Source organism: Lipotes vexillifer, unplaced genomic scaffold, assembly GCF_000442215.2.
Source record: "Lipotes vexillifer unplaced genomic scaffold, Lipotes_vexillifer_v1.1 scaffold69, whole genome shotgun sequence".
Lineage (NCBI taxonomy): Eukaryota > Metazoa > Chordata > Mammalia > Artiodactyla > Lipotidae > Lipotes > Lipotes vexillifer.
Genome location: NW_006790942.1, coordinates 3,372,878 through 3,388,852, shown reverse-complemented (window position 1 = coordinate 3,388,852; position 15,975 = coordinate 3,372,878). Strand labels below are relative to the sequence as shown.

Genomic DNA, 15,975 nt, shown 5'->3' with positions numbered 1-15,975 from the left:
TATTTGGGAATGCCGACTGAGCACCCATGTACATATGCTAATAGAATAGCTTGCATAAACTTTATTTACTTGTTAAAAACTTAGGATTTTAGTGGGGTTTTTTTTGGTTGCATAAATAGCTTGATAACATGTAGCAATCCCATGTTTTGTTTTGTTTTGTTTAAACAAGTGCTAACAACTTAGGAATTTCATAAATTTTCAGACGGACCATCAACAGATAAAGACTCTGAAGAAAAGAAAAAAGATACTGCAGTCACATCACAGAACAGCCCTGAAGCAAGAGAAGAGAGGTATTTCACTTTATGGAAACTCATTTATGTTGAAGGTCATAGTTTTATTTGACCGTCACTTCTTCTATGGTCTTCTGATCCCATGTCTGTACTCCTCTTTCTTTTTACCAGTCACACGGAATCAGTATAAATGTATATAGCCAAATATCTAAGGTTTCTTATAAGATTTCTTGGAAATTTAAAAGAGAGTTAGAAGGTACTACGTAAAAGAGAAATGATTTACATTGCACTTGGCGAGTGTAGTTGGATGGGCCCTGGGGTGGCACTGGGAGAGCTGGTAGTGGCGGGACTGACTAGGTGACTAGGGTTCATGTGGTTACTTCCTTTATTTGCCACATTTCTGTTTTAGATATTTTTGTCCCTGAATCTGTTTCTGCTCTTCATGGTTCTGTTTTCCTTCCCAATTTAGCTGTTTGTTGTAAGAACTTAAAACGTGTTCAGTAATGAAGAGTTCAAGTTATTCCTTTGCCACTTAAGAGGCCTTTGCATTTATTCTTTCCTGTGACATGCAGTGAACTGTGCCGTGTCCCCATGCTGATGTGATCAGGGATGTGCCTGGTATTCAGTAGATTAAATACATACCCTCTGTTCTTGGGGAGGCTTGACTTTGACTTAGAGCAGTGCTTCTCAAAGGGTGGTCCCCAGGAGCAAACCTGGCAGCTTTGTGAAAAGCAGATTCTTGGGCTCTACCCTGGAATTACAGAACCAGGGTTTCTGGTGGTGGTGCCAGCCACGTGTTTTAACAAGCCCTTCAGGTGATTCTCACACACGCACATTTTAGGCCACCTACTTTAACTCCATTTACTTCTCAATATTTTCCCCAGATTGGTAACGTACTCCTCATTTTTTATTAATCAGCTGTGATTAATATCCTACACTTTTGTAATGTAGAAGTACTGACTGACTTGATGATAAAAAAGGTAAAAGCTAAAGATAGAGGTAAACACCAGTTGTTAATAAAATTTATTCAGTTTCTTTCTAACTATTTTGAGATAATTTTGGGCTTTTAGAAAATGGAATGAATAGTGCAGAGAACTCCCAGATTGCCCCAGTGATACTTATATATGTATTTGCATATGTGTGTATAAATGAATATACACATGAGTTTTATTTTGAACCAGACAAGAATAATTTACAGACATTATGCCCTTTATACCCCTAAATGCTAAATATATCAATGTGTCTTTTCTAAGAACAAGGACGTTTTCTCACAGCCACAATACAGATATCAATATCTGAACATTAACATTAATCTGATACTTTTTCCTGATCTGCAGACCTTATTCATATTTTACCATGTGTCCCAATAATATCTTTTGCTGCAAAGGAAAAGTAATTTCCCAAAATATCATCTCGGGTCACATTGCATTTGGTTGTCATATCTGGCTCCTTTAATCTAGAGTAATTCTTCAGTCTGTCATTGTCTTTCATGACCTTGATATTTTTGAAAAGTACAGGCCATAATTTATGGATTTTTTAACACATGCTTTCAGTTGTGTTACATTCAAAGCAGTGAATGATTTAATGCCTTCAATATAATATATAAAGGTATAGACAAATATTTTAAATAGACATTGAAGGAGGAGTAAGTTCTTAGTATATTTTCATCAGTTTTAAGTAATTGAAGTTTAGGGATAGAGCCTTTCTACAAAAGCATAGGATTATTTTGTACAAAGTCTGACGAGGTAAGTGATTGGTATCTCCATACACACACACACACTCTCTCTCTCTCTCTCTCTCTCTCTCTCTCTCTCACTCATTCAAACAGTGAAGAAAAATTGTAAAATATTGGAGAAATGAGTCTGAGGTATCATCTAAAGGAAGATAGAAGGTTAGATCTAAGTGAGTTGCAGGTGAGAAGGGTTTTACGCCTGGGTGTAAGGATTTAAGGAGAAAGTGGTGCGGTTAGCTGCTTAGAATGTCAGAAGTGGCGCCAGAGGTGGTGACGTGAGGGGAGAGAAGGCCCATCGTCCTCCTGGCAGCTCCCAGGGGTGAGTGAGGCGTTGGGCCACGGGCACAGAGTGAGCTCGTCCTTGAAGGAGCCGAGAGTGGCGTTTGTAAACAGGGCGTGTTCATTGGTGTGCGCTGAAAGCTGGGTGCTGTGCCCCGGGGCACAGAGAGGAGTGAACTGAGTGAATGCTCACCTTTGCCTGTGAGAAGCTCGGGCTGGTGGTGGGAGACACAGACCTGTGTGTAGACGGCACTCTGGGAGATGGGCAGCAGGACTCAGAAGCCCTGCAGAGCGGCCGCCCTGCCCGCGTGGGCTGTTGTCTGCGAGCGCGGCCGCTTACATCTGTGGGGTGGAGGGCTGGCTTCGTCTGGAAAGGTTTGTGGCAGAAATCTGCACTGGGATAAAGTTAGCTGAAACCAGTCAGCAAGGTATTTTGCTAAGAATCTAATGTAAGAAGTTAATCAGAAGTAGTGGAAATGATTAGGTTGACTGGAAAAATTACTCAACTGTCCTGATTGAATTGATGTTTCTGGGGAGAAACTAAGAGACATTGTTGCATTTTCACAACTACTTCTCACTACACATGGTTTCTATCCTGAAGGGGGTGTTGTATGTGTAAACCTCCCTGGTTGTCTAGTTGCAACAGGGTTTTTCAAGCATTTTCCCCTGTGTTTTTGGTCGAGAGCGGTCATATTCTCTGGTGCCATCCCCTCACCCCTCTCATAACCAAGATCCTTGCTTTGCAGTTGTTGTATTGAGCTGTAATGTGTATTTTCTGTATGAAAAATATTGTTTAATGTTTAAAAGGATGATCAAGGTTAAAAAAATAAAAGACGTGAGATTTGTGTCACCTTTACTAAAATTTTAACTTCTTTTTAATCTATATGCAGGCAATTTTTTTTTCATGTAAGAGTCACTGAAATACAGTTTCATTTATTTATGCCCCCAATTTTTGTTTTTAGAGAGTGATAGTAACGATGTTCACTTTAAGAGAGTTTTCCTGACTTCTTTTTGGTGTGTGTGTGTGTGCGTGTACGTGTACTTCAGTAGCTCCAGTGGCAACGTAAGCAGCAGAAAGGATGAGACAAATGCCCGAGACACTTACGTTTCATCTTTTCCTCGGGCACCAAGCACTTCTGATTCTGTGCGGTTAAAGTGTAGGGAGATGCTCGCTGCGGCTCTCCGAACAGGAGGTGAGTTTCGCGTACATCTCGTGAGTTTCGGTGGTCAGTCCTTTGACCGCTGCCACTGCCGCCCTGTCCACCTCCTTGTTTCTGTCCTCCCGGTGGGATCCTGATGATAGCTGCTCACCACTGCCCAGCTCAGGGAGGGCTTACTGTCATGGGGGTTACTGATGGCAGAGAGGAGGGTGCAAACTGGGCCTCTGCTTATTACTGTGTATTTCTGAGAAATAGGTTCCTTCTAATATGTGGATGTTTCCCCTGATTTGTAGTAATTTAAGCTTTTCTTCGCAATCTTTTTTCTCCTCACGTTTAATCTGCAAACTAAGTACTCTACCCTCAAGATTGGCAGTTAACAATACTGTATTTGGATCCCATTGTTAAATGTTAGTATGACATATAGTAAGTTTTATATTCATAATTTCATAACCTACTTTTTTTAAGTGGAAAAGAGATCTTGAGTTGTATATGGGAGCTTTAATTTAATTTGGAGGTACTCATTCTTATGTAAAATTTTGCTTTTAAAAGTTTCATATATAGAAATATTTATCCTCCTATACAAATTCATCCCTTCTCTTTTCTATTGTACTGAACCACAGTTAGTATGACCTAGTTTTCTCCTTATTCTTCCCTTTCTACTCTGATTCCTTTACTGTCTCTTTATATATTTTTTCTTTTTCTTCCTAGTTTCTTTTTATTTCTTTCTATCCCTTTGAATATTTGCATAGGAGTCTTCTGATTTTGTCCATATATGTGACTGGCAGATGAAATGAATAGTTTCTTGGCATTGAAGCCTGAGTCACAGGAGACAAGACAGTTCTTTATAACTTTCTCTACTCTCTGCTGGAGCAACCAGAATTTATGGAGCTGTGAAGTGAGGAGTTGCCTGCTGGATGCATTACCTCCCCACTCCTGAGGGATAAGGAGTCATCCATGCAGGAGCCCTTTGGACATTAGGTGGATCCAGAGGAAGAGCATAGTGGGTAGTAGAGAGACAAGACTCTAATGAAACTAAACTGAAAGGATTCTTTGTACAGGGCAAGTGGGGTTGAAGAAATAGGAATACAGTTTAACTGACCCTGTATTGAAATTTTCTTTTAATGTGTTATAATCACTTTTTCATGACAATTCTCTGTGCCTGTGTTTAGATGACTACATCGCTATTGGAGCTGATGAGGAAGAATTAGGATCTCAAATCGAGGAAGATATCCTTTGCATGTATATTCATAATTGTTTTAAGAAATCTGCTAGATTATTTTTTCTTCCTGTAAAGAATTCAAAGTTTTATTCTTCAGTTTCTATCTTGATTGTTTTGATGGGAAAGGGGAGGGGCTACCATGTCATTTTAGTCTTCTTCTTTTCCTGTCATTCAAAAGTAAAACACGGGCTTCCCTGGTGGCGCAGTGCTTGAGAGTCCGCCTGCCGATGCAGGAGACGCGGGTTCGTGCCCCGTTTCGGGAAGATCCCACATGCCGCGGAGCGGCTGGGCCCGTGAGCCATGGCCACTGAGCCTGCGCGTCCGGAGCCTGTGCTCCGCAGATGGGAGAGGCCACAACAGTGAGAGGCCCGCATAACGCAAGAAAAAAAAAAAAAAAAAAAAAAAAAAAAGTAAAACACATAGTACTGGTAGTATTTTTATTTTTCTGCCTTGCAAATTGAGAACGTAGCATCTCAATTGAAGTTGTGCAGAAGGGCATGGAAAACACACATGCTAGTAAATGGGAAGTAGGGTTTCATCTTTGAGGGTACTCAGCAAAGCGTATACAATCCCCTGAGCTCACTATCCTGGACAGGAGTGTGTTCATGCTGGGGGCCTTGGGAAGGGCTCTGGGAGAGGGAGGGGTCTTGCACATGAGTCCAGAGAACAGCGAACATCTAGGTGACAGTGTGACTGCAGGACTGTCCTGGTTGAGGAAATGGTCTTGTTAGAAAGGGAGCTGCTCTGGAGCTGGGCCCCTGCTATTGCCTGTTCTCTTGAGAAAGCCACCTGCTAAACTAGCTTCTTGCTGAGCCAAGGAGGAAATGATCCCTCAGGGCTACTGTGAAAGATTTTCTCTCAGAAGGCCCTCCAGGGTGCTGTGTAGCCTTTTTTTTTTTTTTGATTTGATTTGATTTGATTTTTTAAATAAATTTATTTATTTGTTTTTATTTTTGGCTGTGTTGGGTCTTCGTTGCGGTGCACAGGCTTCTCATTGCGGTGGCTTCTCTTGGTGTGGAGCACGGGCTCTAGGTGCTGTGGGCTTCAGTAGTTGTGGCACACAGGCTCAGTAGTTGTGGCTCGCGGGCTCTAGAGCGCAGGTGCAGTAGTTGTGGCTCACGGGCTTAGTTGCTTCGCGTCATGGGGGATCTTCCTGGGCCAGGGATCGAACCCATGTCCCCTGACTTGGCAGGCATATTCTTAACCACTGTGCCAACTGGGGAAGTCCCTGTGTAGTCTTCTTGAGACTTTTAGGATCCTTGGTAGAATGCAGATTTGGGCAAGGGAAAGCATGTGTAAGTTCAAGCTCTTATTCTCAAGTTTTCTCACTCAGATTGCATATCTGAGTTACATTTTGAAACCCTTTTACTCTGTGTCTTGCTTGGCATTAAACATTGAGAAAGTATTGCTCATTCATAGCATAAAAGTATGATCACTGTTTTTTGCCAGTTACAGATCAAGAAATCAGGCAGAAACAGTGCCTTATTGTTAACTTAATCTAAATTGGAAACACTGCTTAGAAATTTCAGGAATTCTTATTGTGGCAGAATAGGAAAAAGTTATCTTACCTTTATAACTTAACCTTTTTTTCCTTAATGGCCTAGTACCTATCTATCAAGAAATAAGGAATACGGACATGAAATACAAAAATAGAGTACGAAGTAGGATATCAAATCTTAAGGATGCTAAGAATCCAAATTTAAGGAAAAATGTGCTGTGTGGGAATATTCCTCCTGACTTATTTGCTAGAATGACGGCAGAGGTGAGTATATTTGTACACTTCTATGACAGTATTCCATGATATCAAGTGTAAAGTCTATTTAAATCATAAAGTACTGTATAAATACTACATATTAATAAATTGTTATTAGCTATTCTAATATACTTATATATACAGTATACCAGACAAATACTTAAGGTGATTGAATCTGTTGGCCTCGGTACTTTGTTCCTTTCACAACTTTGCCGTGATCTTTGGGTGATTGCCTTAATAAATTATTGTCTAAAAACGAAAGTGTTTTTTACTTATTGTAGATCCATTTAGAATCAAAGAGTCGAATCTCTAATTGCAAACAGACTTTGTAACCTCTAAGCTCTTTTCATGGTTAAATACTATAAAGTTGGTTATATCTTATTGACTATTCCTTATATTTATTTAGAAAATGGTGGAGAAAATGGAATTCATTGTCTGCTATTTATAGATGTAGCTGTTCATAGATAATAGCTGCAGTGTGTCTGCAGTCTCACTATCTGACTAAGCATCCAAGACAGTGAATTTGTCTTTCTATATAGCTAATAAAAATTGTTATATTTTTAAAATTCATTTTTTAAAACCTCATTAAAATAATTTAAAACTGTCACAAAGTAGAGAACAAAGTATAATGAAATCCTATATATCCATCACCTAAGGTTCAAGTATTTTAAATAACTAGTCACCTTCTTCATCTATCCCTTTTTTTGTTTTCTTTCTTTTCCCCCGAATTATTATTATCACTATTATTTTTTTAGAAATGACATCCAGGATTTATTTATTTATTTTTAATAAATTTATTTATTTTTGGCTATGTTGGGTCTTCGTTTCTGCGTGGGCTTTCTCCAGTTGGGGAGAGCAGGGGCTACTCTTCATTGCGGTGCACGGGCTTCTCATTGTTGTGGCTTCTCTTGCTGCAGAGCATGGGCTCTAGGCACGCGGGCTTCAGTAGTTGCAGCACACGGGCTCAGTAGTTGTGGCTCATGGGCTCTAGAGTACAGGCTCAGTAGTTGTGGCGCATGGGCTTAGTTGCTCCGTGGCATGTGGGATCTTCCTGGACCAGGGCTCGAACCCGTGTCCCCTGCTTTGGCAGGTGGATTCTCAACCACTGCGCCATCAGGGAAGCCCTCCCCTGCATTATTTTCAAGCAAATTCCAGACATTATATCCTTTCACCTTTCTGTCCTTGAGAGATATCTTTAAATATATGATACTTTTCTTATGTAACTACATTGTCATCATGACATTTAACAAATCTAATGATAATTCCTTGGTATATCTAATATCTAGTTCATGTTCATATTATGTTCGATTGTTCATTTATTTTGTATCAGGATCCAAAGTCTAGATGTTACCTTAAGTTTGGTCTCTTAAGATTTTGTGTGTACATATTTAAATCTAAAGCATTTTCTTCTCCTGCTCCTGCCCCCTTTTTTCCATAACATTGACCTGTTGAAGAGACCAGTTTTTCTCTTGTATATCTCACAGTGTGAATTGCCTGTTTCTTCCTCATGATGTTATTTAACTTTTCTGTCCCTTTCATTTTCTGTGAACTGGAAGCTAGTTCTATAGGCTTGGTTACATGCAGGTTTAACTTTTCCTGCATAAATATTTCATCAGTGGTCCTTCTTATTTCATATTGCATCACATCAGGAGACACATGTCTTGTTGCTCTGCTCTTAGGGTGCGGAAATTGATCAGGGGTTTGTGTACTGACAGTCTGATCCCTCCGTTGTAAAGTTCTCCATCAGCCTTTCATCTATGTGTTCATCCACTGAATTGGTGATTTCATTAGGAGTTGCAAAATAGAGATTTCTAAAATTGTGTCATTCCTTTCACATTTATTAGCTAGATTTCTTTGATAAGCACTTTCCCTGAGTTGAAGGCTCTTGGTTACATGGTTGGTTAGAACAGGAAAGGCAGGGTGAATGTGTAATTCTTTCCTTTTGGTTAACAGTTATCAGAAGGAGGAGTTGGCGCCCTACTAACTGCCAGTGGGGGCTTTTGTTACCATTCTTGCAAACGTTTGTGCTCTCTTTTTTTAAGTGTCGTCACGGACTTGTGACTTCTTATTTATCCAGTAGGGATTGGTCTTTTCAGTAATTCATATTGTTGGCTGAAGAAATCATCCTCTCTGTTCAGTGGGAGCTCCTGCATGTAGCTCCTCTGTCCCTGTGACTCACTCACAGTAGTCAGGTAGTTTCCGTGCTTTCTGGCACAAGATGACTCTGACTTATCTTGTGCTTTTCTTGATTCAGAACTGGAACGAGACATTCCTCCAGAGGCCTCTGGTTCCTTTTTTGGTAGTGGGGGGGTGGGTGCAATAGTAGAGACCATAGTCTGGATACTAGAGGTGCTCATTGCTACAGGCTTACATTGTTTATAAGCCTTTGAACAGTAATTAAATCCAGTTTTCACATGCAGACTTATAAGTATTTGAAAAAATTTTAAGAGTAAGTAAACTCTTATGAGTTCTTTGAGGAAAAATATTAATTTTTCCCTTTTAAAACTTTAAAAGTTGATTTTGATCTTGTTAGTATTAAACTAAGGGAGTGTAAAAAGCATTCCGCGTGTGCATAGAAGATGCCCATGACTGAGTGATATTATTGCCACCTTCCGAGCAGGAAATGGCCAGCGATGAGCTCAAAGAGATGCGGAAAAACTTGACCAAAGAAGCCATCAGAGAGCATCAGATGGCCAAGACAGGTGGGACCCAGACGGACTTGTTCACATGTGGCAAATGCAAGAAGAAGAACTGCACTTACACACAGGTTTGTGATTGTTTATAGATTCTTATTTTCATGCTAAGAATGCTTGCAACTCCTATTTCAAAACAAGTGGTAAAGATAATTACCAGTATTTTGATATTTTTTGAGAGGAGATATCAAGTATAACAATGCATTCTTAATACTAGCAGATTCCAGTTAATTGAAAATAAGTTGAAATAGTTACACTTCTATAGGAATTGTTACTGTGAAAGCTGTACAAACCGAAATTGATTAAATATTATAGAATTTAATAAAATGGCCATGTTTTTTCTCTAAGAGCTAGTAAGCAGTGGACTATTGGTTAGTATATAAACAGGTTACAATTCTTTTTATTTGGCAGGATCATGCAGTTTAGGGAAAGTTCTTTGCTCTCCCTCACTCGGAGCCTGGGTACTTTTAGCTTAACTGGTTTCCAGATATTTATTCCTTTTTTGCAACATATTGATGGCTTTTATCTTCATTTATCACAACATGTATGATGTGACTGACTTTCCTTTTTGTTCTTGAAACGCTGAAAAGAGCTGTGTTATAGTTGTTTTGATTGTATGTGCATATGTGACAAAATTTTTTCTCACTGTCATTAATTTCATTTGCTAAATAGGCTGTGCTATGTCTGTAATCCGCTAAATTCAAAATTTTCCCTTTAAAGAACAACTAATTGTTCCCAGTTACTAGAGAGACATAGGGGATTGCAATTTTTGATTGACAGAAAATTAAGCACTTTATAAAAATAATGTTTAGTTTATTTGTTATTCTGTAAGTATACCTACTTATAGAAAATTTTGAAATTACAGAAAAGTATGAACAAAAAATTTTAAATCACTCATTAATCTGCCATCCAGAGAGGGCAATGATCTATATTTTGGTGCTTGTAGTATTTTGTGGATTTTTAAAAAATCTAGTTGCAGCTAAATACTGTAAACTGTTTTATATACTTTTCCTCACTTTGTGTAAGCATTTTCCTGTGTTTGTTTTTTTAAACCTTTATAAACATCTTAATAGCTGTATAATATTCCATCAGATGGGTAGACTCTAACTTATCTCATTATTTCCCTGTTGGATGCTCAGGTTGTTTCCAGTGTTTGTGTTATTATAAAATTATACTCTTCAAACATCCTTGTACACAGATCTCCCCTCCCAACTTCATTGAAAAATATTTGACAAATATAATTGTATTTATTTAAAGTGTACAGTATGATGCTTTGATATATGCATATGTCATGGAATGCTTACCAAGATCAAGATAATTAACACATCCATCACCTCACATTTTTTCTTTCTTTCTTTTCTTTTTTTTTTTTTTGGTGAGAATGCTTCAGATCTACGCTAACAATAGTCCCCATGCTGTATGTTAGATCCTCAGAACTTATTCTTCTTATAACTGAAAGTTTATACCCTTTGATCTACATCTTCCCATGTCCTCCCATCTATTCTGTTTCTGTGAATTCAGCTTCTTTTTTTTTTAAGATGCCACATATAAGTGATGTCATACAGTATTTGTCTCTCTCTGTTTGGCATATTTCATTTAACATAATGCCTTCCAGGTTCATCCATGTTGTCTCAAATGGCAGGATTTCCTTCTTTTTATGGCTGAATAATATTCCATCGTGAATATATGCCATTTTTTCTTTATCCATTTATCTGTTGAAGGACATTTAGGTTGTTTCCATGTCTTGGCTATTGTGAATAATTCTGCAGAGAACATGGGTGCAGATAATCTCTTTGATACACTGATTTCATTTCCTTCAGCTGTGTACCAAGATGCAGAATCGCTGGATCGTATGGTAGCTCTGTTTTTAATTTTTTGAGCAACCTCCACACCATTTTCCACAGCGGCCAACTTACAGTCTCACCAGCAGTGCACGAGGGTTCCCCTTTTCTCCACACCCTTGACAACTTGCTTTTTCTTGTCTTTTTGATAATAGCCATTCTAACAGGTGTGAGGTGATATTTTCTTGTGGTTTTAATTTGCATTTCCCCAATGATTAGTGATATTGAGCTGCACACAGATCTTTATTTGTGTTTCTAATTACCATCTTATGATAGATCAGATATCAAGTGCCTAGGTCACAGAAGATGGGTATTTAAGGCTCTTGTTGCTGCCTAACTTAGAAAGGTTGGTGGCAGTTTATATTTGTCATAATGAAATATTTTTGTAATTTTTACATCCTTGCTAATTTGTAAGAGAAAATTGATATGTCTTTTAATTAACATTTCTGTGCTTCTTAGTTATGATGAAAATTTTTCATATTTATTAGCCATTTATCAGTAGTATAATGTGTGACTTTAGATCAACAGATAAAAGATGAAAAGACAAGGACTTAGAAAAGTGAAGTTTGGAAACGTGTGTTTGTTTGACATTATTTCGCTTATCTAAGCTTGTTTCGAGCTCTTATACATTTTACTGTGGTACCGTTCTTAATTAGGTTGGACTTTTTGTAGTATTGGGAAAAGTAGTATTTTTCACCCGACTTTGCTGCAGGTCCAAACGCGGAGTGCTGATGAACCGATGACAACATTTGTTGTCTGCAACGAGTGTGGAAACCGGTGGAAGGTACATGCCTCCTGGGGTTCCCGTCTCACCTGTTTACATGGGGTGGTTCTCCATGGGCTGGTCTCTTTGGGTCTGCTTCGGGGGCTGCCTGGATGCCCCGGTGTGTGCACGTGCTCACGCTGCCCAGTGCTGGGGAAGGCCGTGGCTGGCGTCTGTCATGGAACGTACTGTTTGCTGTCCTACTAGAAATAAAGAGGTTGACTTAATTTGCCAACCTTCATGTCGTCTTGCTGCAGAAATGACAGGATTGAATCTTAACTGTGCATTACAGCGTCACAGTCCTGTATCTACTGTATCCAGTCAGCTGCTTCCACTCTTGTTCTTCCGGAAAACCCGCACAAGTGTATGGCTTGTCTTTATAGACTTTGGTTCTGGAAAAACTACTCTACCTTGTTGAAATCCAGCCCGATGGTTTTAGTGTTTATTTTAGGAAATCCAGATGAGCACCGCCGTGGTTTCATAGGCTTTCCACTAAGCCTTCCTTTGTACGGCCTGTGTTCTCTTGAATTAGCCCCGCACAGGCAAGTTAGGTTATTTGAATGATTCATTCATTCTTGAGTGATTTTTGTGAGCCACAGAAATATAATTTAAAATTGGGAGAAGAATTACACATCATACCTGAGACAGAGGTGGGGATACTAGGAATGTGGGACTGGGGGGGGCTCACACGGTAGGAAGATATTCCCTGGAGCCAAACAGGCTTTGAACTGCTTTGCCACTTAGTGTTACCGAACTGTGATGTTCTCATGACCCACGTTACAGGGTGTGGTGAGTGGTAGAAATAATATAAAGTGCCTGGTCATTGTTGGTGCACCAAAAATGCTGGCTGTTTTTATTAGCTTTTGTGAAATTTGTATAAGATTCTTTTCTTTTTTAAGTTACACTTACATTAGACTTTTTAGTTTAATGCTTATTTTGAATTATTCATATAGGTTAAAGCATTTTCTGAAAATCAGAAGTGAATTAAAAGGCAGACAATGGGAGAATATCCTTCACGAGTATAGTGTGAGACTTTGGCTCTCGGCACTCTCTCTGGGCTTGAGGACAGTACACATTTTATTACAAAGATTCGTTCTGGGCCGGGAGATTAATTGTATTGAGAGTGTCTTCATGGCTTGAAACAGTGTCTCCCTTCCTGAGTTGGCAGGTTTTTTAATTGGTCTAAGAGAGAGATGTTCATTTTTTTCAGTCCTGTTGGGCAAATCTGGCTTTTCCAGAGGGCTCTTGGATTTGTTTACATGATGCCTCGTGATGATGAAGATGATGATGATGATGATGACTGGGTATATTGCAGTTTGTATTGAATACAGGCAATTGGCTGCTTAAGTGCTGACATAGTTCTGTTGAATTGAAGAAAATTCAATTTAATGTAGAAAGCTGATGCCTACGGTGGCTTACTCTAGAAGATCAAATTTGGAATTAATTTTTTTAACTTGAAATTAAGGAGAGAGGTACTTAAGAAAATATTTTATACGGTTTCTTTATTTATGTATTCCTAGTAATTCTAAGTTGGAAGAGCCAAACACTTAATATAGGTGACTATTCATGTCTGGAAAACACAGCATCTTTTTTAGAAATGCCTCTTTCTTTAGCAATTTAAGGTGTATGCTGTGTTAAATGTGGGAAGGGATACACCCCATTGTCTGTATTTAAAGGTCTCACAAAATATTTCTTCTTTTTTGACAGTTCTGTTGAGTTGGAAGAATTGGCAAAACACCTGGACCATTAAGAAAATGGATTTTGTAATTAGCTTTAAGACTAGGCCAACCAACTAGTTTTTCTGCAAATCAGATTTTTAAAGTAACATATATCCCTTGGGTTAGTCTCTGTTTTTGACATAGGATCCCTTCCTTAAATGCCTTCTGTAGTTTCAGAGCAGTAAGGAGACCACATGATAATTGTATGGTATCTGTTTCAAAACTTTTTTTTTTCCATTTTTATAAGTAAGTTGATATTAAACTTTTGGCAGTTTATTTTTACCTTTTTTTTCCCTTCTTAAAGGAAAATGTACCTTAACTTTTTTACAATCTGAAACATACACAGTAAAAATGTTATTCTTCTCAGTTAATACACAAATGGAAATTACATTTTTTTCCTATATTGGCATGTACCTGCAAATATTAGAAGAGGTAATGTAATTATAAGTTTATCAAACATGGTGTGTATTCAGATAATACTTGACCAGCTTATCTAAATTGTACATAATATTTCAACTAGCATATGAAATTGATTTTAATTATTATGTTCACAAGTCTGGGATGATTAGTTATTATTTTGCATTTGTAACTAACTGTGATCCTCATTTCTTGTAATTTCTTGTACATGTTTATTACTTGTTCGTAATAGATTTTACTTTTGGAAACATGACTTGACTTTGTTGAAATCAGTTTGGTTTGTTGTTTATTTACCTGTTTGACTTTGTAGTGTGTTTTACTTTTGCAGAACATTGTTGTAGTTTAGTAGGCTTTTCCTAAATCCCAGCTCAGGCAAAGAATGAAAACTTTTGACTGTTTTTTCGTTTTGTAGGAAGACATACTGGGAAGAAAACGTTAGCATTTTAGGATAGTGTTGTCCTTATAAACAGTTCATGACTTAACTTTGATTTGGAAATCTGTGCTGACCAAGGACTTTTAAGGTTTATATAAATCATTAACGCTGTGGCCTTTCCGTATGGAGACTAACGGAGCACATTTCTGTCCTGACTCTTTCTGTCACACAAGAATGAAGTTGTGGAACAGACTAATAACGTGGGCTGTAGCGCAGCTCATTTGCAGGAAGGACCTTACAGTTAAGTGTGTGCCATCTGTTTTGTTAGGAATAAGAAAAAATGATTTTCACACTTGGTCTAGCACATCTTAAGGCCACTGTTACAAAGTCCACATTTCACTGTGCTCCGTCTGCGCTCTCAAACCCCTATAGAGAGATCTGCGCACCTGCTTTGCCCTCCCCCTCGCTCCCTCTTCTCCACTGCTCACTGCAGGTCAGTTTGATGCAACAGAGAAAACAACATCTAAAAGTCCATGTTCAGACCCCACGTAGAGGAACTGGCCCACTGGTACCATCCCACCTCTACTTCGTCAGGTCACAGAGTAACCTTTTATCATTTGAAAAATAACGTGCATTTTTGAAAGAATTAATTTAATAAGAATAAAATGAAAATAGTCCCACTTTTAAATTAAGTGATCCATTTTTAAATTTGTTAATTCAATAAAGTTTCTTGTTATTAATCATGTATCACATTTTATTTTTATTTAGATATTGATGCTTGCTTTACTTTTTGTTTAAAAAGTTCTACTTTCCCAACTATTAAGGTGATTTTAAAGTCCAGTTTTAATTAAGTGAAGGCTGCCTGGTTGTAAGTATTAAGGGACTAGTATTGAGCAGTAGTACAGAGCACGTTTGTCTTCTTTCCTGGACCCCTGGTGAGGGATGCAGGCTGGTTCTGAGCAGAGCACGTGAGTGCATCCCTTGTGTGCACTTAACGTAATGTGAGAGACCAAATAGTGAACCTTATATTGGAAAATGCCAGCCAGTTATAAAGTAACTGGAAGTGAATGTTCTCAAGGGTAATATTTGCTAACGTCTATTTCCAGGACAGAGTCACTGTTAAATGAACACATACAGGAAGTCAGTTAGAAAGGTGTAGTGTGGCAGTTAGCAAAGCACTGTCCCAGGAAAGCAGAAAATCGCCCCTTGGTTTTCCTGCTCATCTGAGGGTGATGAGCGTTGGTATGAACATTGAGAAGTCATGGCGGGAGTTCTGAAATGCTTACATACACGCAGACGTCAAATCTGTGTATGCCTCACAGGTGGAAGAATGTTTAAAGTATTAACAAGACTAGACTTTGACAGTGATTGTCTACAGGTCAGAGTGAAATTCGGGGATTTGAGTTGAACTATCAAAATAAAAGCTAGAGTTAAAGTGATGAGATTTAAGGAGTTTTCATCAACAGTTCCTCTTTCCTGCCCCTGGCAGGCCCCACCTCCACCCCATTTAGCTGGAGCAAATTAGCCGTTCGAGAATTGAATATCCCACTGGGAAATGTAATGTGAATAGGCACTGACATAAAATCCACATATTTCTGTAAGCTTCAAAAACAAGCAGAGTGTCAATACCAACATTGAAGGTGCTACCTCACAGTGAGTAGGACAGAGTTACTGCCTGATGAGTTCCTAGGTAGTAATGGAAGAATTAGGCTGAAGGAAGCTTAAGTGAAATCAGTCCAGAGCAGTAGACAAGTGTGCTTGGAAGTCTCCCCATGTGGCTGTGCTGTGGCCAATAGC

At 38.7% G+C, this 15,975-nt stretch overlaps 1 protein-coding gene across 2 annotated transcripts in view; it reads left to right on the top strand.

Annotated features, from left to right (window-relative positions):
- TCEA1 (transcription elongation factor A1) overlaps nucleotides 1–14,923 on the top strand; it is a 33,254-nt gene extending 18,331 nt beyond the window's left edge. The window contains exons 4-10 of one of the 2 annotated variants that reach the window (XM_007464024.1): nucleotides 203–290; nucleotides 3,289–3,434; nucleotides 4,571–4,627; nucleotides 6,228–6,382; nucleotides 8,994–9,140; nucleotides 11,620–11,691; nucleotides 13,378–14,923. In XM_007464024.1, the coding sequence (XP_007464086.1) occupies nucleotides 203–290; nucleotides 3,289–3,434; nucleotides 4,571–4,627; nucleotides 6,228–6,382; nucleotides 8,994–9,140; nucleotides 11,620–11,691; nucleotides 13,378–13,386 (674 nt within the window). In that variant the 3' untranslated portion in view covers nucleotides 13,387–14,923. The remainder of the gene's footprint in view (nucleotides 1–202; nucleotides 291–3,288; nucleotides 3,435–4,570; nucleotides 4,628–6,227; nucleotides 6,383–8,993; nucleotides 9,141–11,619; nucleotides 11,692–13,377) is intronic. The other variant, XM_007464025.1, reaches the window with a different exon arrangement.
- The last annotated feature ends 1,052 nt before the right edge of the window (nucleotides 14,924–15,975 follow it).